The following is a 27,719-nucleotide window of genomic DNA, read 5'->3' as shown; positions in this document are numbered from 1 at the left end:
TGTCTTTTCGTTCTCCCTGTTCCCTCTATGGTAATCAAACTTTGAATCAGAGATAAATAATCAAAACAGGCTTCCTATTTGAAAACAGCATAACCTTGTGTATGACCAGCATTGTTTGTACTCATTTGGGTACCTTCATCTCTGTGTCGTTGTTCAGTAATTTACATTTAATTAATCATTTTTAGTTCTGTTCATGACTCTTTGCTGTTGTGCAGCAACACATGCTGGCATGTTTTTCTAATTCTCCGTGTTAGAGAACATGCATAGGCCAGGCCTAAATTCATTAATAAGTCTTTCACTGAGGTTTGGAAAGCCTAGAATGTGTGACATAGTGGATCTCTGACAAAGCATCAAATTATATTAAAAAATTACAATATTATAATCATTTTAGCAGATCTAACTCCCAGAAAGTAGAAGGACATGTGAGGATTTTTCTCCCAAAGGGGATTTTTGAGAAGCTGTTTCTGCAGGGCTGAGCTAGATACAGGACTTCACAAAGTGACTTTTCTAATGAAGTGTTAACATTTTCCAGTAACAGCCTGAACTCTTTCAGAGTGTACAGATTGCAAACCCAAAACTTGAAACTACTCAGAGATCTTGGAAATTCATTTCGGGCCAGTACAGAGTAATTTTCTTACCTCCTTCCCTTTCTCGAGGAACTTAATCTCTCTGAGTAATTCCTTAAAAGTCCATCTGGACAAGGACATTTTCCACATGGAGTGAAGGTTTGAGGATAAGGATGTTAAGTGTTTTTTTTCATTAATCTTAACCTAGTTGCAGTAGGTAAAACCAGCAGTGGAAAGACATGGCATTGACTCCAACTGTAGCTGTATGAATAGCAATGGACCACAGGCACTATGTTCTCTGAGGCCAAGTCTATTCCATCATGTCCCTCATAAAATATCATTGTTCCTTGAAGCCTAAAGTGGTGAGAATGTGAAGGGAGCATAGAAAGTTACAGACATATTCCAAACAAAAAAAAAATTTTCCCTTTCTCTAAGGAATGCTTGGATGACAAGAATTTACAACCTATTCAACATCATTATTTAAAATGAAATTCACCAGTTTATTCTTAAAGTTCTCTAGATCAGTGGTGCTGCAGATGTAGGATACGCGTCCCTCTCTCTACTTTGGAGTGAGGCTTTTTTGGGAAAGAGTAGCATGTGTTCTTGTACAGCTTGTTCCACAATGCGTACTAACAGAAAGCGAAACTAACCTCACAAGAGCAACATTTGAACATCTGATTATATATATAACCATAAATACATATTACCATAACTTAATTTGTACTGAATATATGTATATTCAGATTTGATTTTTAAAAAGCCTGTGGGACTGTCAGGCTGATCCCTCTGCTTTAGTCTGTATTCCTTTTCTTTGCCTTTGGCCAGTTTCTTGGGGTATTTTCAAGACTTCAAGAACCTCAAAAGAAAGACTGTGGTCTTCATTTACTTTCGTATGTTACACATATTTTGTATAATAAGGTCTTACAAATAAAATCAAGTCTGGTTTTTTTGTTTGTTTTTTGTTTTGTTTTTTTTTCCCTCAGGTACTTTATTATAGCTCCTACATGTATTATTCTTCACAGGCTATACATTCACATACAAAATCATAGCATATATATCTGTATGTACAAAATTATGATGCAGAAAGTCTGAGAGAGCCTACGGGTAATCATAATTTCTTTGTGTGACTGATCACATGAGAAAGATTTCTGCTAGTATAGGAACCCAGATCTTAATCATCATGTATGCAGGTTTATAAGCTGAAACAGTGCCACTCTCTGCTATTTCAGGCTGTAGAGAAGTGATAACACTCTAGCAGCTATTCCTGCTCCAGTCTGCCTCCTGCACTAACCAGGACCGCAGTTACTCCATTAGTTTTAACCACAGCCTCCAGTCAGGGCAAGCTTCTTACTAAGGTGTCCATATTCAGGCAGTAGAGAAACTAGAAAGTGTAGCATCAGAACACTGCTCTACTTTGTGGAATCCAGTCACTCCCCAGCCCAGCTACAAAGACTATGAGTCATACTTTCCACTTAATTAAATTAGATGAGTTTCTCATATATCATGTCATACTTTGCCCTCTACAAGTCATTTCCCATCGTGACATTTTGATGGTTTGATTACTTCATCCGTACTCAAAGCACCCTACTATCATATGATTCATTTTGTGCAGTAGAATACATACTCTTCAATGTTACAGGTGGATATTTTTTACAGTATGGATGTCCATTGAAAATTATCCTTCTGAGCTGATGCAAGTAAGGCCTCAGTTGTCTAGGTCAAAGTGTAAGAACACTAGGGAGACCAGTGTTAGTTTTCCAGGAATGATAGGCATCTTGCCTATAAGCTTGTTGTCCAGCTTCTTATCTCTGTTACATCAAACACACTATCATTTCAGCTGCAGAGGATCAATAGTAAGGCATCTTGTTTTTCAGGCCTGCAAATCAGTGCATGTAGTCACAGCTGTTGTCCCTCTTCAAGCACACCAATGCTCTGGACAGACACCTTCTTCCCGGATAGATCTGCTGAGTAAATCATCTACCAAGTAAATCATCTGCCACGTCTGCATGTCTTGTCTAAGACTGGCAATGTTTCCCCTTGCAGTGTGAGATTTACATGTCATCGGTGCAGCACACACGTGTTTGGTGGTGTAGACTGATAGCTTATGGTAATTATCCCAAGCATGATACCCAGTCCAGGGACCTGGATTTAAAGCAGCTCTGTCCCAAGTTCACTCTGTGCTCCCTGCCCATACAGAGATTCACTCCACTGATTGAACTATCACTGTGATACCTTAGAGGCTTCAGCTGAAAGGAAGCTTCAAGATTTAAATAGACTTGAGAGGAGGCTGCATATATAGCATCCATTAGTCTGTTAATTTCATTACTCTTAGAAAAAGGAGGGTGTAGTCTATATTCTACTGAATGGCTGGATTGTTTCTGTTTGAAATTTTATTAATAATTGTATCATAATCTTGCACTAGGGAATGATTCCAGGAGTTGATTTTGCTATTTTATGCTGTTCCCTGTTTACTTTGGACAGGAAAAGTATCTGTACTTTAACTTACATCATTCTCAGTCTGTGAGGTTGTAACGCCCCCTAATGTCACGAAGACTAAAGACGGGTAATTTTGTTGACTTTCTCTCAAAGCTCTCTGTAGAAACAACACTATAAATGACATTTTATTTTCTCAAATATATTGTGGCACTCAAAACTTTGTTTCAACATCCATTTTTCAAATTGTATACACATAAGGAATAAAATAACTTTCTTTATAAGTCTTACTTTCATTTTCAAACCTGAAAATATTATTTGTCTCAGAAGTTAGGTTCTTAAATATTTGTTGACACCAAACAAACAGGAATCAATTTAAAATGTTGTGTTCCTAGAATTTTCTTTTCATTTTTAAGAGTCAGTGCATACTCATGCATTTTTTAATTTAGAAGCCTATATATGTTAGAGAATATAACCACAAGCAACTATAATATTAACTTCCACTGAAATCTAAAACTGTGCTTCAATTTTTCTATTTTCAGATGGGTTTTTTTCTTATGATACCATTAGAATGTAAGTACTATTGCAATAAAATACAACTACAGCAAAAAAGTTAAAATATTTATTCACCAGTACTCACCCATCCCCACAAAAGATTCATGCATGCTGAGATCAGTCACAAAGGAACACTGTACCCCTAAGTCAGTTTGCCATGAACATTAAACCAATAAGCAAGGAATAGATCAATTGAATCAGTAAATAAAAACCATATTTTTCTATGTTCCATGTACTTAGGAGTTTATGGCATTGAGTCTCTTTCCAAGTGAACACCTACACCACAAAGTGGAAAAACAATATTATATGAATCATGTTTGCATACAGTTACCTTCTTTCACAGTTACTTTCCCTTAATTAAATCCTTTTGCAACCTCAGTTTAGCTACTAATCTGTTTGTTGGGGGGGGTTTTACTTGGGTTTTTTTCCAGAAATATATTTACTAGATAGAGTCAGAAGTGTTTCATAGAGCATCCCAAGGGATGTTTTTCTTATTGTATTCATTATTTCTTTATGAGCACATAGAAAATAATGCCATACCGAAGCAAAGGAGTAATAGGGTCATTGACCTGTATCACTATAGAAGAGGGCAACACCATGTGTTCTTCTGTCAGGAGAAGTATCTAATTTATTCATTTTCTGTGAAAAGGTAACTTATATTAATATTATAAGTTTCTACATAATTTATGACATTAAAAGTGTGAAATTATTCATCAGCAACAATTTGGGTAAATGTTCAGTATGTAATTAGGAAAAAGAGTAAAGATGTGTGTGTGTGGTTCCTGTGTGGTATTCTTTTAATGGTTTAAAGTAAAGTAAGAACAAAAACTCAGCTCCCTACTACCTAAACCAACATGGCTGAACTGAAACCAAAGCAGCGATACCCATGGCACAGAGGATGAGCTGTATCCTGGGAAAATGACTTCTTTATTGTAGTGTCTGCTCTGCCAGGAAAATGATTAAAATTGGTGAGCAGAAACCAGAATTAAGTGTACAAGCATCTAAGTACCTCTAAAATAAAATTGATATACAGTAAAGAGGAATGTTATGTAATTGACTATTAACACTTTGCAGTTGTTTTCTTGAAGCAATACTTGAAATGACCACTACAGCCACCCTCACAGCCCTTGTTCAGACACAGCTATGTCAGCTTTGGAACATCACAGGAAGACACGAGGGACTTGGATTCCTCTGCTGGTACACCAGAAGAGTCAGATTAACAGTTGGTATAAAGGCAAGCAGGACATGCCTGTTCACAAAGATTGTTTGATGTCACAGGCAAACATCACCAGATGACTGCATAAATAGTGTCAAAGTGTCTAATGTTGCAAAGTCCATTTCCATATATGCATATAACACATAACATCAACTGTAAACAATTACTTGCCTTGTGCATTGCTAAATGAAATTTACCCTCCCATTTCAACTGTGCATTATATATATAAAACATGATATTTCTGATCTGCAGCTCTTACACTTGTTCAAAAGCATATCAGAATCTTAAACCTAGGTGATGAGATTACTGCTCATTCATGGTATCTTTCTAATCTTCCCCTCTCCAAATGGTTTTGTTACTAATTTTGCTGTAGTGATGATGTTACTGCAGGTTGCTTGCAATTTTCTGAAATCAGATACTGAGTATCTTGCTGTTGCTCTTTGCTTCTCACTCTTTCTGAGCATGCCTTGCATTCGGTTCACTTTCTTTTCTGGCCGGTCTTCTGCACCACCTGGTGTCTGACTTGTTGCTTGTTTGTTCTGTAAAGGGAATTATTTCAAACAGCACAAAGTAACATTATAATGGAAGTGCATTTAGCAGTTAGGGAAAATAATATGATGAGTCTTTTTCTGTAGCAACACCTTCAATTTTAGCTAGGATGAGAAGATTAGTATCTGATGATGACAAAAGCATTAGAAGACAAAATTCAGAAACTTCTAACATAGTATAGGAACCTAATGACTCAGTTATGCAAACTACCTAACTGAACTCTGAGGGAGTATTCTATTTCTAGGGATATTCTAGGGAAGAAACTATGTCTAATAAAATCCAGTTATAAAATGCAGGAGGAAAATGTGTAATAAAGTTTGTAATAAATTCTAGATGGATGAAATTATTTTCATTGTTTTAATGTATTCATAGAACCTAAGGGCTTCCTATTATATCTGTACACACAACTCTGGTTAGTTCTGCAAGCTGTGGCACCTACTGACTTGCAAAGGCAGCACACCTGGCTTATGGCAAAACAGAAAGTGCAGAGAGAACAGTACTGAAATGTAAGTAACTGGAAAATTAGGTACAAAAATAAGCTATTGCTGTTGTTTCCTAATGCTTCACTGAAGCCATCTGTACTGGTTTTGGCTGATGATGCTTATGTAACTTAGATCAAAGTTACAAGGTGCTTTAATAACTTGAGTTATAAGACATCAATATAAGCTAAATAATGACTTTTTATATATCAATGTAACCTGATATATCTATATAATGTGATATCAATATAACCTAAATCATGACTTTTTAAATATCTATATAACCTGATACTTATATAACATGAAGCATAACTTTTTATACAATGTAATGGCTAGTATATGGTTAATTAGTTGCTTAATGCTGAATAGAGAAAAAGACGAAAAGAAAAAACTCACCAGGTGGATAGCTTTAGAGATGGATAAATATAGTACTAATTAAAAACTGGTAAGTGCAAAGCTAATTAGCCACAAGACAAAGAATTTAGGCCGGTTAAGACCAGACAGACCAAGGAACACCATAACTGGGCATGCTCTGAAGAAAAAGTTGAAAAGTTCAGATGCGAAGCAGACCTTGGAAGCCTTCATCAAAGACCCCTGACAACCCCCAAACTGGGGAGATGCAAGCAAGAACCATCTAATAACCATGAGATCATACTATGTAAATTAGTTCTGGCACATATGTGATGATGTTGTAGTGACACAGTGGTACTAAGCAACACTTACTGTATAAATATACCGCAGCACAGACAAGGGTGGGTGAGTTCGGAGGAGATATCCCACTCACCACCAGCACTCAAATAAACAAATATCTGCTCTATAAACATCAGTCTATGGAGATTTATATCCAGCCTTTCGGGCATCTCTGAGATAATTAATTTTCATGGTAGTAGCTTGTAGGGTGCTGCATTTTGCATTTGTGATCAAAACAGTATTGGAAACATTGGAATGCTTTAGCTAATGCTGAATAGGTCTTGCACAGCATCAAGACCTTTTCTGCTTCTCATGTTGCCCTGACAGTGAGCAGGCTGGGGGTGCACAGGAATTTGTCTCAGCAATATAATATATTGTTCTGTGCAATAAAAAAATGGGAGAAAGAGGGGATATTTGAAGTTACGGTGTTTTTCTTCCCAAGTCACCATTGTGAATGACAAAGCCCATCTTCCTGGAAATGGCTAAACACACGCTTGCCAATGGGAAATAATAAATTCTTTGTTTTTCCTTATATTTATTTCAACCCATGATCTTTCTCACTTTCACCCTTCTGCTTCTCTCCCCCATCCCGCTACAGGCAGGAGAGAGTAAGTGGCTGTGTGGGCTTAGTTGCTACAGGAGTTAAACCATGCCACACCTTAAATATCCCTTTCACATGGACAAACACTTCAGGGCTACATTTCTTGAACTGAGTCCATGTAACAGACCTCTTAAAGCCCACAGAGAATTTTCACTGGCATTCTGTAAGGAAACAAAGATTTGTTTCTCTCCGCATGCCACCTTTCTGGGCGTGCTTTTTCACAAAAGAAACAGAAGGCCCAGGACAGAGGTATCTCTGCTACACTAGCCTGTTACATCCTGATTAGAATAAACTGCATTACTAGAAGGATCCACCTACTTCCACATCCACTTATGGCCATAAGGGAACATCTGGCAAAAAGTAAAAGCTGAGGGATTATGTCTGTCCAAGCCTCCAGCTATTCTCAGCTCAGGCCATTTCCCAAACCTGATGCAGCCTGCTACTTCAGTAGCCATGGATTCCATTCTCTTTGAAGCACTTGCTCAGGCTTCCCCGAGACCGGTGTAAACTCTGCATTTGCATCAGCCTTTGCTGACTGCGACTGAGCCTGGGCAAATGATCCCCCCAGCTGCTTCCAGCTTAGGTCCTGTTACTTTCCTGTAGTGGCTCGAAGGGGCTCACTCGGAATCACAGAATCAATTAGGTTGTAAAAGTCCTCTGAGATCGAGTCCAGCCTATGACCAAACACCATGGCACCAAGTGCCACAACCAGTCTTTCCTTAAACACCTCCAGGGCGACTTCACCACCTCCCTGGGCAGCCCATTCCAATACCTAATCATCCTTGTGAAGAAATTCCTTCTACTGTCCAGTCTAAGCCTCCCCTGGTGCAGCTTATGACTGTTCTTTCGTTCTGCTGTCTGAGAGGCCGAACCCCAGCTGGCTGCAGCCCACCCTCAGCCAGTTGTAGAGAGCGGTAAGGTTTCCCCTGAGCCTCCTTTTCTCCATGCTAAAACCCCCAGCTCCCTCAGGCGCTTCTCAGAGAACTCGCGCTCCAGCCCCTTCACCAGCTTTGCGGCCCCTCTCTGCACAAAGAGGAGGAGCCTGTACCAGCTGGTGACCGCCTCCCCTTCCCAGGCCGAGGAGCCCTAGTTTGCGCTGCCCTCTTCCCGGCCGGGCACCACCCCCGGTCCCGGAGCCCCGGAAGCGGAAGCGGCTCCCGGCGCTCCGTGTGCGGCGGCGGCCGAGGCGGAGCCGGGTCTGAATGGAGGCGCCGCGGGCGAGGGGCCGCTGAGCGCCCCGGGGCCGCCCGCACCCCGCGCCCCCTCCCCGCCTCCCTCCCTCCCCCCCGGGGCCGCCCGGGCCCCGCCATGTCCTACAACAAGATCCCGCCGCGCTGGCTCCACTGCCCCAGGAGGGGACAGCCCGTGGCAGGTGAGCGCCCGGCCCAGTCCGGCCCTGCCCGGCCGTGGGGCGGCAGCGGGCGCGGCCCCCTCCCCTGCGGCGCCCCGCTGCCCGCCCGTCCCGCTCCTCATCGCCGGGGGCCGCCGCGGCCTCTCGCACTCTGTCCCTCTGTCCCGGCCGGAGCTCTTTGTCCCGGGGCTAGGGCTGTGCAGTGTTCCACCCCGAGCTCCAGGCCGGTGTTTGTTCTGGACCTGACTCCCGTTGGGCGGCTGTTCTCCCTAAAGCCCGGCCCGCAGCAGCGCTTTGCCTTCAGCGCCGGGCTCGCCCTCCCTTCGGTCTGTGCCCCCGTGTGACAGCGACTCGCCCCGGGCTCACCCAGAGGTGCGGGGGTGCGGGCCCTCTCCTGCCCCCCGGAGCCTTAGTGCTGGGCTCTCGCTTCGCACTGGTTCAGTTTCAGGCTGAAACTTTTCCTGTCTGTCACATCTGATGAGAGATGTGACAGCAAGGCGTGCAGAAGGTACCCTACTGCAGCTGCTAAGTTGATGAGAGGCTTGGAGCATTTTTCTTAGGAGTAAAAGCTAAGAGAACTGAGCTTGTTCAGCCTCGAGAAGAGGTGACTGAGAGGGGATCTCATTAATGTGTATTAATAACTAAAGAGGTGGTGTCAGGCAGATGGAGCCAGGCTCTTAGTGGTGCCGAGCAGTAGGACAAGAGGCAATGAGCAGAAACTGAAGGACAGAAAGTTCTACCTGAACATGAGGAAGAGCTTCTTTACTGTGCAGATGACTGAACTGGAGCAGATTGCCAAGAGAGATTGTTGTTTCTCCCTTACTGGAGATATTCAAGAGCCACCTGGATGCAGTCCTGTGCAATGTGCTGTAGGACGACTTTTCTTGAGCAGGGAGGTTGGACCAGATGACCCTCTGTGGTCCCCTCCACCCTGACCAATTTTGTCATACCAGACCTCTGTGCAGCCTCGTCCGTGTTTGATTCTCTTTTTTCCTGGATGCTCTCTGAAGTCTTATCTGTGTCAATTTGTTGTTCTGCCGACTGACAGTGCCCTTCCAGTCACCCATGTGCTCCTGAGTTCTTTAGCTGGAAAATGAGTTAAAGTGTAACACTGCATTGTTACACTTGTATTTCAAGGTTTGTCAGTGGTTGCTGTCTGCGTGGATATTCTTGCCTATAACGCGCTGTCTTGGTTGTTATTCAGTATCTAGTCTTGTGGCCAGTGAATTTAGTATCATCTAGACACACATTTTTGATTGCTTGTTAGCTATCATACTGACTTCAGGTGAAGGTTTCCCCAGCTGCCTGGTATGAGATAAACAAACATCTGTCTTTTCAGTTTTCTCAAGTTCTTCTTCTCTTTATAATGCAAGCAGTTCCAGCCTCCAGTTATTTTTTCCCGTCCAGTATTTTCTAGTTTTCACTCCTTTCATATCCCTCTCTGTGATGATGTAAAGGTATGTTTTCAAAGCACAATATGTGCTACTCAGTGTGTTATTCAAACTGGTGCTGTGCCATGATTTTCTTAATAGTTACAACTCCTGTGTTTTCTATCCCACGTTTCCTCATCATCTTACATTTTTTGATGGCAGCTGGTTGTGGAATGGAAGATACTGATGACTATATTTAGAACCTGGTGAGACATCTCAGTTGGTTTAATCCTCAGGAATCATCAATATGCATTATTTGGCATTTGTCAGCATTTAACATCTGTTGTTCATTTTGTGGGTTACTGGTTTCAGTCAATTTCCTTATACTTCTCTGGACTTGGCTCCGTTAAATGACGGTGTTGTTGGATTGCTCATGTCCATTATCTCTTTCTCCTGATCATGGCCATAAGCATTACTTTGTATCTAATGAGAGAGATTTGGTAGCCTAAGCCTTTGACCACAACAAAAACAGACTAATGATTCTTTATTCTGTATTTTTCTTCTCAGCAAGTTCTTGATCTCTGTTAGTTGTGGCTTTTGTTTGTCTGTCTTTTGAGCCATGGTTTCTCAGAAATAGCAACCTAGAGTAAGCACGAATGAGGGTCATCAGTGTGTCATCTGCTGTGCCATCACTGCTTGTGTGTTTGTTTATTCAGGAACTGCAAGGTAATTCTTTTCCATTCCATGCAATCATGCACAGGAAGTTAATGCACAGTAAAAAAACTGAAAGTGCTTGGCTCATTTCTTTGTGTGTTTTATCAGGATGCATTCTTGTTCACATGATTTTTAGTTTTTTAGTGTGAACAACTTACCAAAAGTAATGGCATGCCATCAGTCTTTTTCCCTTTTTTTGCTCTTTTACATTCAAAGACATCTAGCCGTTTATGGGAGATGATTTTTAGGGTTTAATTGATGTTGCTACTATCTCCCAGATATGATACATTCTAGTTTTAATTAGTATTTAAATCAGATTCCTAAGCACCTGTGTGCGACTTTATTTCCATGTGATAGTGTATTAGTAATAGTGTTGCTAAGCAAGTAGAGTATGGCTTCTGTGGACTCATATTCATTGAGTGTTTGATCGTGATGCTCTTGCCTCATGGTTGTGGCATCTAGAATTTCTAGATGACCTCAAGACAAGTACTAATGAGGCCTGAAACTCTGCTGTTGCTGAGATTGGGTTAATTCAGGTTAACAGGGCTCTTTATCCTGGACAACGTGAATTCATCTATGTCTCCCATTATTTTCCTGTTCACTTCTTTAAATATTGGTAGTTTTTTGCCACTTTCTGGTTTTATCCTCAGAATCACACATTTTCACATTTATTGCATTGCAGTAGAACTTCAGTCATTTTGATGAAAAGAGCTTTCTCTGAATGCTTAGATCTGAAGTGATCACGTTGCTTCAGCCTTACTGCCTTGGCAGCACCATCTCAGCAGGTATCTGCTTTTCATGACCACTGAAAACTCATTCTCTTGGCAATTTTGCCATGAAAAGTGCTAGCAAGATACGTAAGAAAAGGCATGAGAAGTGTCTCAGCAGTGTTTTCCAGCTTCCTTCAATTGATGTATATTAATAAATCCTGTTCTAGACGCACACGTAGCATGCAGAACTGTGGGATATTATGGAGAGCATCCATATTGCATATGAGAAAACACCTTAAATAAGAGTAATGCTTCTGGTTCAGGAAGTTTCTGAGCTATAGGTTGTTGTAGTTGGGGAGAATAATCTGTATTATTGATGATGATGGATTGTCATTGTTTTACTCACTTTCCTAGTTGTCTGTTATTGGCCTGTGTTGGTGGTGACATACTAGGTGAAATGGATGCTGTGGTCCAGCATAGTTCTCTTGAATCAGAAAACTGTTACTTTGTAGAGATACTGTTGTTTTGTTTTTTTGTTTTTTCAAATAGTGGATTTTACCATTTAATTTTATTCCCTTAACCTCAGACTTTACCCAGTCTAGCCTTCCTAATCAGTGCTCAATCTAAACATCATGTACGTCATGTTTTGAGTTGATAGCTTCATGTCACAGAAAATCAGGTTAAATTAAGAGTATTTTTTCACTGGTATGCTCTAGTATTTAGATTTGAAGATAAAAAATGTGACAAAGTTAGAGCATGTGCATGTAGAAGATGTGATGTCTTACACTGTTCACTTTGATTTCCCTCAGATTTATCTGCTTGATGTCTGTCTTGAGCTCTGATATACTGGGCTCTTATTTTTAGAATTTTTACCTGTTTTTCAGCCTAAAGAAATACCATGTGTTATACAGGTAACTAATTTGGAAAATGGTTTTTAGTAGCCACTTCCCAGAACTATTTGAATAATTTGAACATAATTGTGGAAGTAGGTAATAATCTGTTGTCAGGGTTCCAGTAACATTTTGAAGTTAATTTGGAAATTCTATTGAGGAGTTATAATTAGTGTCATAATGTAGTTGAGGTACTTGAATGACTTGGGATGCTTTGATGTTCATGTAAAGTATCATTTGTTACTGTTGGATCACCTAATTCAGCAAATGATTTTTTGATCTTCAAAAGCTTATGCACAGAGGCTTAAGTTGAGTTGTAATCAGCTGTTACTGCATCACTTCTTTAGCACAAGATGTAAGGCAAAACTGTAGAGGAGACAGTAGCTACTGCCTCCTTTGTACTTGTCCATATTACTCAAAAATGAGAAAGAAATCTTTTTAAAGTTAAGATTTTCAGTAGCTTGATGATGCTCAATGAGAGGCTTGTATGCACACAAGGAAGAAATTTTTTCAAGCATCTGTACAAAAACCAGCTTGCAAATTTTCCAGGTAGAGAAGAAGAAACTGGAATTTATAGAAGCTGAGCACCTAAATACTTCCAAACATCTGTGTTTCAGCTTTGAAAGTCATAGTAAATAGGCTCTATATGAAATATTCATCACTTCCACAGCTGTCTGTAGGTATTCAAATGCTGCAGGGGATGCTGACAAGACTACTTTGTCTTTTCCCACTCTTTTTTCCCAGCATCTTGTAAAGGATGATGGTTTTCTTTTGTAGCCATTGACTCTTTTGTCAGTGCAGCTCATATTCTTGAGTGCCACGGTTAAGAGGGCTTAGTTAGATTCTTCGTGCTCATAATGAATGAGTATGGGTGTGACAAGTGGCAAAGTCAAATAACTGTCAAGCATGATGTTGTTTTGCAAAAATTATGGTGGTGATAGATTTTTGTGTTTAGATCATGTAAATTTAGGATTCTCATAATCAGTCTCTACAGAGGAGTATTGCAAGTTAAAGTGGAAGGGCTAATAGAGAGAGAGAAAGGCTGAATGATAGTGTTGAAAGTGACAAGGACCACAAAGAAGCAAGAAAATTAGATAGAAATGAGGAAATGGAGGGGAGGTATCCAACCCAACAGCCTTTACCACGGTGGATGGAGGGTGTGTAACTTGGGATGAAAAGGCAAAGGGCAATAAAGTGAAATTTTTCTAGCAGTCATATAAGTTGAAGTGACTACAATTTATTACTGTTCAATGGGAGTGTTGATTGTATGAACAGAATAACTCTCCTTTTAGCTGTAAATTTTGGAATGGTCTCAGGGGAAAAGTGAGGCTTTTTCATGTTGTTCACTAACATCTAACCTGAGCTAACCATTGCATAAAGCTTCATGGTTTCCACATCTGTCTGTCTTCTGTGGTTTCTAATGTCTATTTCATAGAAGATAGATATTTATTTGAGACTATACCGAGTGTTGCTAAAATTTTTTTGGAGGAATCTTTACTGTATGTTATATTTGCAGGTAATCAAAACTGATGTTTACATGATTGGATGACAAACCCTTATTTTAAAATGCTGTTTTCATGTTTTCAGCTGTACTGAGTTTAAATTTTCTGTATCATGTTGTGCTGTAGCCCTCCCAACTTAAATCACACTAAAAGTTAGCTAAAAATGTTTAATTACTCTGTTTCAGATGAGCTGACCTGTATTTCCTTTAAACTTTTAAACTTACTGATGAATTCTGAGAACTCATAACTAAAAAATATTCCAATTTACTGTTGACTGTACTATTTCTGAAGTTATTTATTATTGAAGGTGAATGTCTAAAACATGCTCAGTATGTTGGTTTGAAATGCTAAGTTGTAACTGTACATATACATAAAATACTACAAAATTTTATTATCTTTCATAGGGAAGTTTTTACCTTTGAAGACAATGTTAGGACCAAGATATGATGAACAGGTTGCTGAAGAAAATCGTTTTCACCCGAGTATGTTATCCAACTACTTAAAGAGTCTGAAGGTAAGGTTAAATTTTTTAATAATTGAAACATTGCTCTCATTATTAATATTTACTCAAGTGTTGCTTTTCAGATCTAAGGAAGAAATTTTGATGGCTTTGTTTGGGACACCTGTACAGAAAATTTTTTTGTTTGTTTATGTTTCCAGGTCTCCTCTGCAATTAATAGATTTCCAAAAGTGTTTTCTTACAGGTTAAAATTCTCAAGACTAATCAAACCCAGGTCCCTCAGCTGTTCTTCATGAGCCTTGTTGCTCTTCTCTGTTCACCCTCCAGCATCTCAATGTCCTTTCTAATGTGAGTGACCCAGAACTGAACACAGCATTCGAGGTGCAGCCTCACCAGTGCCGAGTGCAGGGAGATGATCACTGCCCTGGTCCTGCTGGCCACACTATTGCTGATACAGGCCAGGAGCCATTGGCCTTCTTGGTCACTTGGGCAGCAGAGGGTAGGCTGATATTGAGCCTCTCAAGCCAGTCGTCCCCCTGCCTGTAGCACTGCCCAGGGCTGCTGTGACAGGACTCTGCAGTTGCCTTATTAAACCTTGTGGCATCCACCATTGTAGTCTTGTGGTTCTGGCTTCCTTCTTCATCCTCTGTTTTGCCCATTTCTATCTGTGTGCTTCGGTTTGCATGTAGCAAACTGTAGCACAACTGTGACAATAAAGGTGGGAACAGGACCTTTCCAGCCTTTCATGTATGTCTCTGTAGTGTCTCTCGGTGCATCTGGAGATATGGGAAGTAGGATTTTGAGCCTGCCAGGCAAAGAAAGGTCTACCACATAATTAATTGAATTAATTATTAAACTTTATATAGAAGTTTAGTGCCATTTGTTTTGATTGTGTCTATGAGATGAATCATGCAAGTGATGTTTTTTCTGTGGGTCTTTTAATTATTTTTTGCTGTTGGTTGAGGTTAAATTAATTCTGAATTTGTTTAACAGTATCAGACCTGAAACATCAGAAGAATTAGGTGACTAAAAGATGGGAATCCTCTCTTATTTAGGCATAGATATGAAGTAGATGGTGAACTACTCAGTGTAGCAGTGGTAGGAGTACCTGTGCAGTAATGCAATAAGAAAGTACAACCAGTGAAGCATATGTGCCTGTTCTCAGTGCTTGAACTGGTAGGATTTTTCTTGTTAGAGTTCTTGCATCTGTGCTTTTATGATCCACTCTAATCACAGAGGATGAAACAGAACTCTCTGTGAATAAGATGGTAAGAATACTGAGGTTCAAAATATTTCCTAAAAGAAGATTAAAACCAAAAGAGGTTAAATGTTGATACCAAAAAAAAAAAAAAAAGAAACCATGGGTCCCAATGATATCTTGCTGCTCCCCTCCATCTGGTCTTCTTGGTGGGGAGGCTCCTTCACCACAAAGCATAGAATCCAGTGGATTAATATGTGTTTGGGTCAGGTGGGAATGCCCAGGTGCCTTCCCTGAGCAGGGGAAGGTTGTCACTGCCCCTTGCAAGGCTCTGTGTCAGTTGCATCATTCTGCATCACGTGCAGTGCTCTGGTGCAGGGTCTGGGGAACCATTCAGGGGGCCTTTGATGGACCATGACACCCCCTCTGCTGTCCCTCACATGAATGTCCTGTAGATGTGGTGTTCCTGGGGTGGGGGTCCCCACAGCTGAGCTAACCTGTGCAGACCCGGCAGCAGATAAGCCTGGGGCTGTGGCTCCATCCGGAAGCTGCTGGGCTTAATTCTCCTGTCTATTCTTCTCCTCCAGCCCCGACCTGAGAATAGTGTCACTTTTACCTTATCTCAGATCAGCTTACAGTCCAGGGCCTCAGTCGGGGGGCCCATTCAGGGTGGGCTTTGGTGATGCAGCTCTTATTGGTGTAACTTCGTTATACAGTTTTAATGGACAAAAATTCTTAATGAAATTGTTTAAATCATAAACTGTAATGTTACAGTCTCTGACGTGTGCATCTAAATTCTACTTGAGTTCTTCTTTTATGTATTATGTTATTATTGACTCTGACTGGATTTGATAGGCATACCTTGAAATTTTCCCAAACCAATCTTATTAATGTTTTAAAGTAATTTAAAATTCTGTGTTTATTTTGAAGTTAGAATTTCACAACCTTACTCAGAATTTCTAAATGCTTGCCTCCTTAGTGATTTGCCACCAAAAAGAAATAATCATAGTGAGACTAGCCTTTCCAGTAGTCACATCTGTCAGTTCTGTTGTGATGCTACAAATTCATGTCTTGAGTGACATCAGACTATTAGAATTTGATAGTAAAATTAGTAGCATGAGGATCCTCACTTACATTTTGGTAATTTTAATTAACAAGCTGAACATAGAATTTCTTTCAAACTCTCTGTTCTCGTCAAATCTATTACATTGTTTGGACCCTGGCATTGTTGATGAGTGTTTGCTATTTGATAATATATATTTCTTTTTTGTTTGCCAAGGTGTGCAATGGTCACTAGAGTGCTCCATTTGTAGATTAGCGATTTACCAACAAGCCAGCAATGAAATAAATGTGAAATTGAGGAGCCCTGTAAGAGTGAGTTTTCCCACCCAAGGTGAAAGTAGCTCACTGTGCATGGTTCTTGTAATTTTATTGTAGTGTGTTTTTTACTGCTAATATTTTGCAGAATAATTAGTTCTGAAAACTGGTTATTACTTAAGTCCATATAATTTAAGTCCCAAATAAGAGACTTCAGCAGAAACTTTTACATCTGGATATCTGTAATAGAGAGATGTTGATGTTACCATAGATTTTTGAAGGTACCGGTTTAGCATTTAAGACAACATCTGTCTGGGTGGAACTGTCTGTAACAAGCTTCCCGTGTGATTCCTTTTCTCATGGAGATAGTTGTTGAAAATCTGAATGTTAGAAACTGGTTTAATTAGCCGTGGCAGTCCCAGTTTTCTTGTGATTGCTAATATTGGCATAGTATCTTAATGTTCTCTTAAACGAATTGCAGGAGCAATTGGTGACTGCATGAATAATTTTTTTTTAAATTTCTTGAGTAGGTGGGTTAGTATACAGTTTATGCATTATACAGGTAGATTTATTTCTGTCACAAAGAGCTAGAGACATTAGTTAACTCAAAAGAATGTTTGGGTAATTAGTATGCTCAAGTTACAGAATTCCTATTAGGAAAACTAATTACCAATTTTCAGCCACATTATTGTTTTCATAGATACATTCAATCACTAATCTAAACAATTTTTCTCAAATAAGAAGTTAAAGAAAAAATTCCTGAGACTGGAGTGTAGTCAGTGTATTGTAGTATGCTCTCTCCTTGGGGAGGGTGTTTTCAGTCTCCAGTGTCTAAGGAGAAACTTCTAAGGTCATACAGGGGAACCTAGCAAAGCCCATTTTATTGCATAGCAGCAGAAGAGCACATGCATAAGGCTTTAATAGCTGGAGATATCTGGAATGTGAGTGAGGGGAAGGCTTTTATTTTGTTCCAATGGTACTGGTGGTTTTTTGGCATGGATTTTTTGAAAATCATAGTTGCATACTTTGATATGTTGTATAATCCCCCTGTTCTTCTTAAAAATTTCTTTATAAATTTATTGTGCTTTGCACTCTCTAAATTGTAATGTGTTATGTGCAGTCAATCCCATGGATTGAGAATGCAAATGATTAGGCTTTCTGTAAAGCAGGAAAACTGCTTTCAGGTCTTATATGCTCTGTATGCTGTAAATGTTTTTATAGCTTCGGATAAGTTACACTAAATGCCTGTTTGCAGTACTGCTTCATGAAGTGTGCGAGGAACAGTGTCACTTCACATGAGCTTCATTCACATATGATTGAAATGGTCTGTAATAATGGCAGAAGAATAGCAAGTGAGAAGTCCTACAGGCCTGAATTAAGTAGTCTTGGAGACATTTGCAAAATGCTGTAGGGAGTGGAGAGGGAGGAAAGTAATCATTGAATTAATTGCCTTTGTATAATTTCTACAGAGTTAATCACTGTCCAGGATGCTGTCAGTCTCCGTGCTTAGCAACTCAATTGACACTTTATATTTGAAGTTCCAGGTGGTGTAACATTGTTTTCAGGTGGACCCCCTTGTGAGGTGGTTTGTATTTCTACTAAACACAGTAATAAGAGTAAATAAAGTATACTAAATACGATATGCAAAGTTGACAATGAGAAATTCGGAACTGATCTGGCTATTACTTTAGATGTCTTAATGCTGTTGACCTAACATCATGATGCTTTTTAATATTTATTAAATTAAAGTAATATGAATGTGTATAACTATTACAAATGTATATCATCAGAAGTTTGAGTTTCTTTGAGAGCTATCCGTAGATAATTGGAAATTTTCCTTTAGGGGTCCACTAAACAACATATTCATGTGAAATAGCTGTTTCTGAACTGTATTCTAGTTATAATTGGGCTTTACCTTTTCTGAATTGTGTCGAAATGGTGTTTACTTTGTAATTCTTCCAACTGCACTGCTAAATTATTGCCAGTCTGTTGGTCCTACCTGAAAGCATGATGCTGAGTTTTTTGTCCAAAAGCAATTGCTTGCACTTACAAGACAGAAAACCAGATATACTTTCTTTGCTCAGGTGTGTTAGTGGGCTGTTTTTGCACAGTAAAACTGGTAGGTTTGTTGTTTGAAATTTTGTTTGGAACAAGGATCAGTAGGAAATACTTTGATATACTGTGTGTTTTGTGCCACCCAGTGGAATTTCTGCTTTCCATCCTTCTTAAAAATGTAGTAACTTCCACAAGGCTCCTTAAAAGACCTGTTTTCCAGCTGTAAAACCCAATACTAAAAACATGGGTTGATGCACAAGGTAACACATTAGGGTAGAATGAGCAAGGCATCCTGGGTTCAGGAAGGCCCTAACGTCTGAGTGGTTGACACTGCCACCTTAGCTGCTGACAGCATGTTTGACTATCTGAAGTTGTTTTGCATTTTAGCTTTAAATAAGATGTTTTTAAGCATTTAATTAATTCGATTAATTTTTAAACTTGAAAATGGGTCCATTCTTTTGTGTTGTTTTGCACTCTAATAGGTAAATTAAAATGAGTTATTTTTTCTGAGAGATTACTTATATGTGAATCTCAGTAGTTTGTTTCTTACAGTACTTTCACTGTGCCAGTGTTTATTATTGCTCTGCTTTGCATAAGCACACTTGATTCCAGCATTTTTGTCTTTTTAGCATGTTAAAGTAATTCTTTACCAGATTTTCCTGCTGTTAGCAGAATTTTCTTATTTAGAATCATTGATTGGAGCAAAGTGGAGTTTTTGAATTGATGACTAGTGCTAATTTAGACACCAGCTTTCACAAAGAAGTGCAGATGTCTGTAATGGTGGTAAAATACAGATTTTACAAATAAATGCAATATTTGATGCTTTTTAAACTTACAAATGTAGCCTGTGGTGGCTTTTAATTATTATGGTTTTAGACATTTAGTGTTAATGCACAGCTATTTGAACCACATGTAAAATTTTTGTTGTTGTTCTTGTTTTTTAGGTTAAAATGGGTTTGCTGGTAGACTTGACCAACACCACTAGATTCTATGACAGAAATGATATAGAAAAAGAGGGAATTAAATATATAAAGCTCCAATGTAAAGGGTAAGTTGTGTGCACTTTTGAATTATTTATTTGGCTTTTAATTTGAAAGATCACACTGAAGAAATTAATTTTTTTTCTCTTTTTGCCTTTCCCCGACGTGTCTCTTAATCCATGTGTTCTTGTGTATTTCAGGCATGGTGAGTGCCCTACACCTGAGAATACAGAAACATTTATCCGTGTATGTGAACACTTCAGTGATAAGAATCCTTCAGAGCTTATAGGTACATCTTATATCCATTTAATGCCAATCATTAGTTTTTATTCTTAGTTTGTTTCATATTTGCTCGTAACTGCAGTCTCTTATTCTTAGCAGTCTGAGCAAAGGGATTTCCTCAGTACAGTGTTTAAGCATATAGAAATTTGATTGCTTTTACTGCAAAACTAATGTTTCTTTTTTTTTACAGAAAGTAGTATGTTTCTGCATTCATCAGTTTGATAACAGCTGTTGGCTTAATGCAGAAAATTACATAGGCCCAGGAGCTGTCTAGAAATACATGATACTTGCACTGTGGTTTTGTAACTTCTGCTGATACAAATGCAAGTTATGTATTTGGTGGTCTGGTTTACATGAAGTCATATTTGGTAACTGGATTATCAGAGATTCTTTAGCAAGTCTCACAAAACTGGTAGTAGATACTAGGCTAAGTTTTTCTTCTGTGGTATACTGTCTTGCAGTGAATATTTGAATGTTCTAAGCATACTTTTCTTTTATTCAGAGAGAAATAATTTCTGCATTTAATTTGCATCCCTTCTAGTTTTAGTTAAAACTATTTTACCCTGATTTTTGTCAATCATATTCATGTTCAACAAATCATGTTCATCTCTATTTGCAAACTATTAGAGATAAGAAATTACTTTGCAGGTGAGTTTCCAGAGTCAGAATGGGTGTCATCCTCAATCCTCTTGGATGATAATTTTGCAGCCTTCTTGAATCTGAGTGTCTGTGTGACTTAGGAGTACATGGAACAGTTGTTTGTGCAGGTATCATTGCTAAGAGCTTGGTAAACTAAGCTGGTATGTTCATGCAGTTTAGGATTCATCCAGATACATAGTAGGATAGCTGAAGTTATTGGAAGGGACCTGTGGAAATCAGCTACTCAGTTATCCTCTTTAGAACAGGGCCAGCTAAAGCAGCTTCCTCAGGACTATGCCCATTTGGCTTTTGAGCAGCCTCTAAACTTGGAGACTCCACAACTTTTTCTGGAAGCCTCTTCCAGTGTTTGTTCTTACAATACACAAGTTGTTTTTTTTTCTCACGTTGAAATGGAATTTATTGTGTTTCAGTGTGTAGCCATTTCTTGTTCTGTTGCAGGATGTGATGCCTCTGAGAATTCTCTTTTTTTGAGTGCTTGAGAGATCTAATTTGGTCACACTTTTTTACACCTAGTTTTCGTTTAGATACTTGCTTACTTCTTTATTGCACACAGAATGCAGTTTGATTTCAGATTGTTGTGGTTTAACTCCAGCCAGCAGCCAAGCCCCACACAGCTGATCCCTCACTTCTCCACTGGTGGGTCTGGAGAGAGAAGTGGAAGGGTAAAGGTAGAGAACTCATGAGTTGAGATAAAGACAGTTCCATAGGGAAAGCGGAAGCCATTCACACAAGCAAAGCAAGGAATGAATTCCCTGCTTCCCATCCGCAGGAGAGCAGGGCCCCATCACACCTAACAGTGACTTGGGAAGACAAATACCATCATGGATGTCGCTCATTCCTCTTTCTTCTTCCCACTCTATGCACTGAATATTCTATGGTGTGGAGAATCCCTTTGGCCAGTTTGGGTGAACTGTTCCAGCTGTGTCTCCTCCCAGCTTCCCAGGCACCCCTAACTTCCTCACCAGCATGGCAGCATGAAAAGCAGAAAAGGCTTCAGCTGTGTGTCAGCCCTGCCCAGCAATAACAAAACATCTCTCTATTATCAATCCTGTGTTCAGCACAAATCCAAAACACAGCCCCACACCAGCCACTGTGAAGAAAATTAACTCTGTTTCAGTTGAAACCAGGACAGACCTGTGTGTTCTTCTCTGAAGGTAACACAACTACGGGGTTTAAAAAATGAGGAACTGCTAAATGGGAGTGAATGGAGCCAGTCACCAACAGTATTTCAAAACTTACACCAGAAGCAAGATATTGTTGATGACTGATCCCACTCACTTTTCTTTTAGCAATTCCTTATTTTCATTCTCCTTTTGCAGTTCTTCCACTGGTCCTCCAATAATATTCTAGAACTCAAAATAGTGGTTATGATCAGCAGTTTATGTAGTGCATGGATAGCATTGTGATATCCTATAAGTAGCAGACCCATTTAGTTGATATTTCAACTTATAAAATGTCATTTTTAATGTTGTGTCACTAACTTTTTGGCTTTGATGAATTGTGGAATGTTTTTCCATTATTTAGATGTCTCACCTCTTTAAGGGAAAAAAGTCATTCAGAAAGAGCCAAGGAGAAAATAGAAACTAAACTTTTGAAGAAGATGTTGTTTAGGCTTTCATAGTGAAAGAGAAATGTTGGAATTTTCCATTTCCTTTCTGTTAATTACTGAAATTTGTCATTTTGGGCACTTGTTTTCTCTGACAAAGCATCAGAGGGACTGGTGTGGAGGATGTTTATCAAAAGTGAAAGAAGTCTACAGCAGTGATAGTGCTGTACCCTCTGTGATCTTTCTCTTCCAAGCCATTTGGTCTCATGCTGAGATGCTTCTTATCTTTGTCATGTGTATAAAATTATTGACTTAACCTTCTTGGCAGCAGTAACAGCTGCAGGACTTCGTGGTAGCAATTGTGTGCAATTTTGTTCTCAGTGTTACGATTAGATATGAAAAGAGACTGTAATGTGAATGTTCAGTGATTAAAATTTTCAATTCATCTAGAGCAATATAGGAAGGAAACTTTATTTTTGCAGCATGAAGGACAGGATTATGCCTGCCAGCCTTAAGGATGTGACGTACAAAAATTTTGCTTCAGCAGAAAACAGAGGAGAAATGATTGTTAGGAATAAATTTTATAAGGAAGCTAACACTCATTTAATTTGATGCGAGTTACACAGTTTTTAGTATTTCTAAATGGTTATAAATGATTAATCGAAAAATCCATGATGATTTTTACCTTGCTTTATCAAGAAAGTAACCTTGGTGGGGCAGGCACAAAGCCTGATCCTGTTACAGTAAATACATACTTTTTTACCCACTTAAAGTTGGTTTGGTTTTTTTTATCAGTCTTTTTGTAGGTGCTTCAGTTCTCCAGTTGAAAAAGTTCTACTCCTCAGTGTAGAGGAGTGTAAAAAAAGATAGTCACATTTTGTTTGAATGTGCATCAAGTGAATTGTTACTAACCTTGTTTTACTAGCTGTGGTAGATAAATGAGCAAATTAATTAAAGCTTCAATGGCTTACTTCATGGTGTTGTGTTCCAGGTCTTGCACTTTGGGTCACAACAACCCCAGCTAATGCTGCAGGCTTGGGAAGAGCAGCTGGAAAGCTGCCTGGCAGAGAAGGACTTGAGTCTGCTGGTCTACTGACCACAAGCCATCGGTGTGCCCAGGTGGCCAAGAAGGCCAGTGTCCAGTAGGATTAGGAAGTGATTGTCCCCTGGCACTTGGCACTGGTGCTCAGGCATTGACATTCTGGAGTGTGTCCAGAGAAGGAGCTGCTGAAGGGTCTGGAGCACAAGTCTTATTAGGAGTGGCTGAGGGAGCTGGGATTGTTTAGCCTGGTGAAAAGGAGACTCAGGTGTGACCTTATCACTCCCTACAACTGCTTGAAAGGAGGTTGTAGCCAGGTGGGGATCACTGTCTTTCCCCAGTCAACCAGTGACAAGACAAGAGGCAATTATCTTAAGTTACACAGGGAGGTTTAGGACATTAGGAAAAATTTCTTCACCAAAAGATGAAGGTGTCCAGCACAAGAACAAACTGCACAGGGAAGTGGTTGGGTCCCCATGCCTGGAGGTATTTAAAAGCTGTGTGGATATGGCACTTAGGGACATGGCTCAGTGGTGGGCTTGGCAGTACTGGGTTAATGGTTGGACTCAATGTATTTACAAGCCTTTTCCAACCTAAACAATTCTATGATTGTATGGTAGCAACTGAAAAATGTTAAGAATAATTGCTCTTGATGTTAGAGGAAACTTTAGTGATATTTATAATTTTAAGTAGGGGGAAGAGGCAACATCTTGCCTGAATCCTTCCTGACATTTTTAGTAGCAAGTTTTCAGGCTGGTCTGCTTATCACTAGATGGTGCTGTTGCCTTGAGAGAAAAAAAAGAAGCAACGCATTTGACACTGTTTCCCTCCTTTCACAGGGGGATGAGTTCAGTAAAACAGAGACTGAGGGCTTAACTCTTTTTTTCACGTTGAAAAGATAAGTAATTCAAGATGATTATACTGTATAGTTTTCTTTTTATAGATTTTTTTTTCAAAATTAATAAGTCTGGTCTTAGCATGGTTATAGTGAATTTGAGATAGAATTATGGTCTATTGGCACCCCTTTCAATTTTGAGGTAAGGTAATATGAATATGACTTTTTGCCTGATGGTATGAAATGAATGTCATGCTTGTTGAATCCAGTAAAAGCTCAATTAATGAATTGGATTATATTGCCTTCTGACGAGCATTTGAGCAGATCGGTGAGTCTTATCTGTATTAGCCATATTTCAATCACATTAAGTTAGTGCTCTTGATTGTGATGAAGTGTCCTATACCCTTACTGCTGCTAATTTGCAGAAAGAATGTAATAAATTGCCTTTCAGGCTTATGTGCCTTATGTAGTCTGTACTGCTGTGATGGGAAGGGAGATAACCTTTTAATATTACAGATGAAGGTGGAAGGATCTAAACCCACACTTTTGATACTGACTGTGTTTGTTAAAACCACTTGTAAGTGATTATGCCCTTTTCTTGCCTTTTCTAGGTGTCCATTGTACACATGGTTTCAATAGAACTGGATTTTTGATCTGTGCCTTTTTGGTTGAGAAGATGGACTGGAGGTAACTTTGTATGTTAGTTCCTGGGGTTTTGTGGAATGTGGCCAAAGGGTTCTTCAGTATGTTTCACTCATTGTCCTGGCAGCTATGCTAATGTATTCACTATTGTTTGTTTTATAGGTGCCTAATAATCTTGAGTAAACAGCCCGTATTAACATTTTTTGTATCATCCCTTGGTAGCTTAGCCTGTTGCAGTCAAGAATTCCAGGTCTGGTAGGTCAAAGATCAGGTGTACCTGCTGTGTGTGGGCCTTTAGCAGTGTATGTTTCATATTGTGTCTCTTTCCCATGACATGCCCCATATTTTAAGTAAGAATGTAGAGTTCAGAGATTCCTGAAAGATTATTTCCCATACATTTTCATCTTTTTCATGTAGGTGTGGGTGTAGGTTTTTGGGCTTTTTTGACATCTGAAGAGATTAACTAGAGCAACAACAGAGTAGCATGCATACTTCTGATGGATTGGGGGCAAACAAAGTCCTTGTTTTCAGCTTGTTTTTTGACTAAAGTCTACAGCATGCTTCTATACAGACTCATCCATTTTTCCATCTTTTAAAAACGTTGGTTCCTTCATACAGAGTAATTATCTTTTTTACATAACATTAGTTTTGAAAGAAACCCCAAACCCGAACAATGTCCGTACTATCCTGTTGGACATAACTTTTGCATAGCTTTTGTTTTGTAGTATTTATAAAACACTATTTCCTTCTTGACAGAGTCCTGTGGAAGTCATGTTTCTTGACAAGCCTGTTAAACATTCCGATGATATTTCTTATGTGTGGTCCTTTAAGAGAAGAAAATTCTGCTCCTGTTGCAGGATTTTCTTGTGACTGGACATACTGTTATTATGGTTCGCATACATGTGCAAGCTGTTTGCAAAGAACTAGGTCATTGGTGTCTGTTAGTAAACCTGGAATTAAGGTACTGGAGTAATGGAGATGGAAAACCATTAGTAATGGGTGGCTGAATCTTTGCAGGATCCCAGCTGTGTATAGGAAGTAGACAGAGACACAAATGGCTTTATAGTATGATTCTCATTGTTTCTATGAATTAGAAAAATTGTATGCTTCTAATCAAACAATTTTCAAGTGGCATGCAATAATTAGACTTAGAATTGATCCTTTGTTCTGAAGAGGAGAGGCACTTGAATCTCTGGATCTCCTACTTTTATGCCACCTATCTGTTTTCAAACCTTGTTGGGAAAAGCCTTAAAACTCAACAGCCATGTTTTTTTTTTTTTTTTGTTTTTTTTTTTTTTTTTTTTTTCTTTGGGTATTTATTTGTATCAAGTTTGTTCATCTCTGTCAGATTATTTTAATAAAACATCCAGATGTCCCCTGGTAGGAAAAAATGTCCACAGCGAAAGAAACAATTTTGGCAAGCTGCTGGTTAATGCTTACCATTGTATTGAGATAAATCTAATTTGCTGTATCATTCTTTAAAACAAGGTACTGTTTCTTGCTAATGAGGAAACAAGATCTTCCTGATGGAAAAATCCATCTGTATTCATTGCTTAAGCACATGATGTAGGAGTGTTGCTGCTGTATTGTGTACAGTGTGTGATATATTTTATAGTTAGTTTAGAGAAAGGCCTGAAAGCTCTTCAGCTTTCTGACTGGTAAGGTCAGAAACCTTACTTGATTCTCTTTTCAACAACTCATTTTTCCCAAAGACTGCTGTGTTTCTAGAACCTGGAAAATTGTTTTTTTTTCAGCTAGGGCTCGCTCTGTATTTGAGATCTGTGCCACCTCTTTTGGCTTTCATTGCCATCTATTCTAGAAGATTATAGAGTTCTTCTAATATCATCAGAAAAAAAAAATTGAGCATTTTTCAGATCCCATAACTTTTTGTTTGTTTTGTCCTTTCAGTGGCATTCATTACAGAAGATGTGAAACAATTTAAGAAAGATAGCAAATTAAAAACTGTTTTGTGAGTAAGAAATTAGGAGTCTTAGAAAACAGAATGGGGCAGAAAGGTCCTAAGTAACTCAGACTCTTGAACTGTCATTTTTGAAGTGATACTGTGTGATAGTGTCACTCTGGAGAATGTCATGTTTCCTCCTCTTACAAAGATCAGAGGAATGAATCAACCTTACTGATTCTTAGACACTACTTTTGTCTATTCTGAAAAATTTACCTCTTAAAGTTTTCAGGCTCCATTCCATACTGTAAAGATCAGACACAAAGAAAAAAGCATTTTGAATTAAATATCTGAAAAAAAATTAACAGGGTCTAGTATATGCTTTTCTTCCAGTTTTAAGACACATGCTTCTCAAGAAGCCTAACAAGGACATCTTTCTATTTTTGTGGTTTCTCCTTTCCCCATATAGTAAGATTTTAAAATGTTGATTCTTAGAGCCTTACTGCTCTTCACAGCCATGATAAATGGAAGACAGAATTATATCCAGTGTTTTTAGTTAAACATTTTCACGGGGTCTATGAAAATGGTGACAATAAAATCCTTGTGTGCTCACTGTTGTATGTTTTGGAGAGTATTCCCCTTGGCTGGTAAAGATGCATGACTGTTTTATGTTTTGGAGAGTATTCCCCTTGGCTGGTAAAGATGCATGACTGTTAGTTTTGGTTTCTAAGTTTTTTGTGGTCCAGCTTGCAATTTATTTGAGCAAGATTAAGTATTAGGTGCATAGTAAAAGGCTACTGAACCACAGTCCTTTTATGAGAAACTTATGGAAAGAGAAGTAATTAGGAAAGGTTAGGGTGGTTTTTCCCAGTATGATGGCAAAACCTCTAATGAGAGGAAAGACAATTCTTAGTGGAGAAAAATGTAACCATATTTGAATTTAAACATTTGCATTTTTCTTCAGTAAGCTTGTTGATATGCTTCTTTGGTCTTCTTTTGTGTTTGTGCAGTCCTCAGGTATTTACTTGCATGTCACCCATTGCTTCTCTGTAGCAAAAAAAAAGTTCTATCTGTGATAAAACAGTGATCAGCAGACCACTAGGAGCTGCAATAAGGACTCAAAGCAGCTGCAGTTACTTGAGAACATTTGCAGTGCCTACAAAGCTGTACAGAATCTTG

General features: G+C 39.0%; 1 protein-coding gene across 2 annotated transcripts in view; it reads left to right on the top strand.

Moving 5' to 3' along the window:
• The first annotated feature begins 8,226 nt into the window (after positions 1–8,226).
• Positions 8,227–27,719, top strand: part of RNGTT (RNA guanylyltransferase and 5'-phosphatase) — a 171,775-nt gene continuing 152,282 nt past the window's right edge. Inside the window, exons 1-5 of one of the 2 annotated variants that reach the window (XM_038130525.1) lie at positions 8,227–8,461; positions 14,031–14,140; positions 19,601–19,704; positions 19,837–19,925; positions 24,610–24,685. In XM_038130525.1, coding sequence (XP_037986453.1) covers positions 8,398–8,461; positions 14,031–14,140; positions 19,601–19,704; positions 19,837–19,925; positions 24,610–24,685 — 443 coding nt within the window. In that variant the 5' untranslated portion in view covers positions 8,227–8,397. The remainder of the gene's footprint in view (positions 8,462–14,030; positions 14,141–19,600; positions 19,705–19,836; positions 19,926–24,609; positions 24,686–27,719) is intronic. The other variant, XM_038130524.1, reaches the window with a different exon arrangement.

The sequence above is a fragment of the Motacilla alba genome, chromosome 3, assembly GCF_015832195.1.
Source record: "Motacilla alba alba isolate MOTALB_02 chromosome 3, Motacilla_alba_V1.0_pri, whole genome shotgun sequence".
Classification (NCBI taxonomy): domain Eukaryota; kingdom Metazoa; phylum Chordata; class Aves; order Passeriformes; family Motacillidae; genus Motacilla; species Motacilla alba.
Note: the sequence above shows the minus strand (reverse complement) of the source record. Positions and strands in the feature narration are given on the sequence as shown.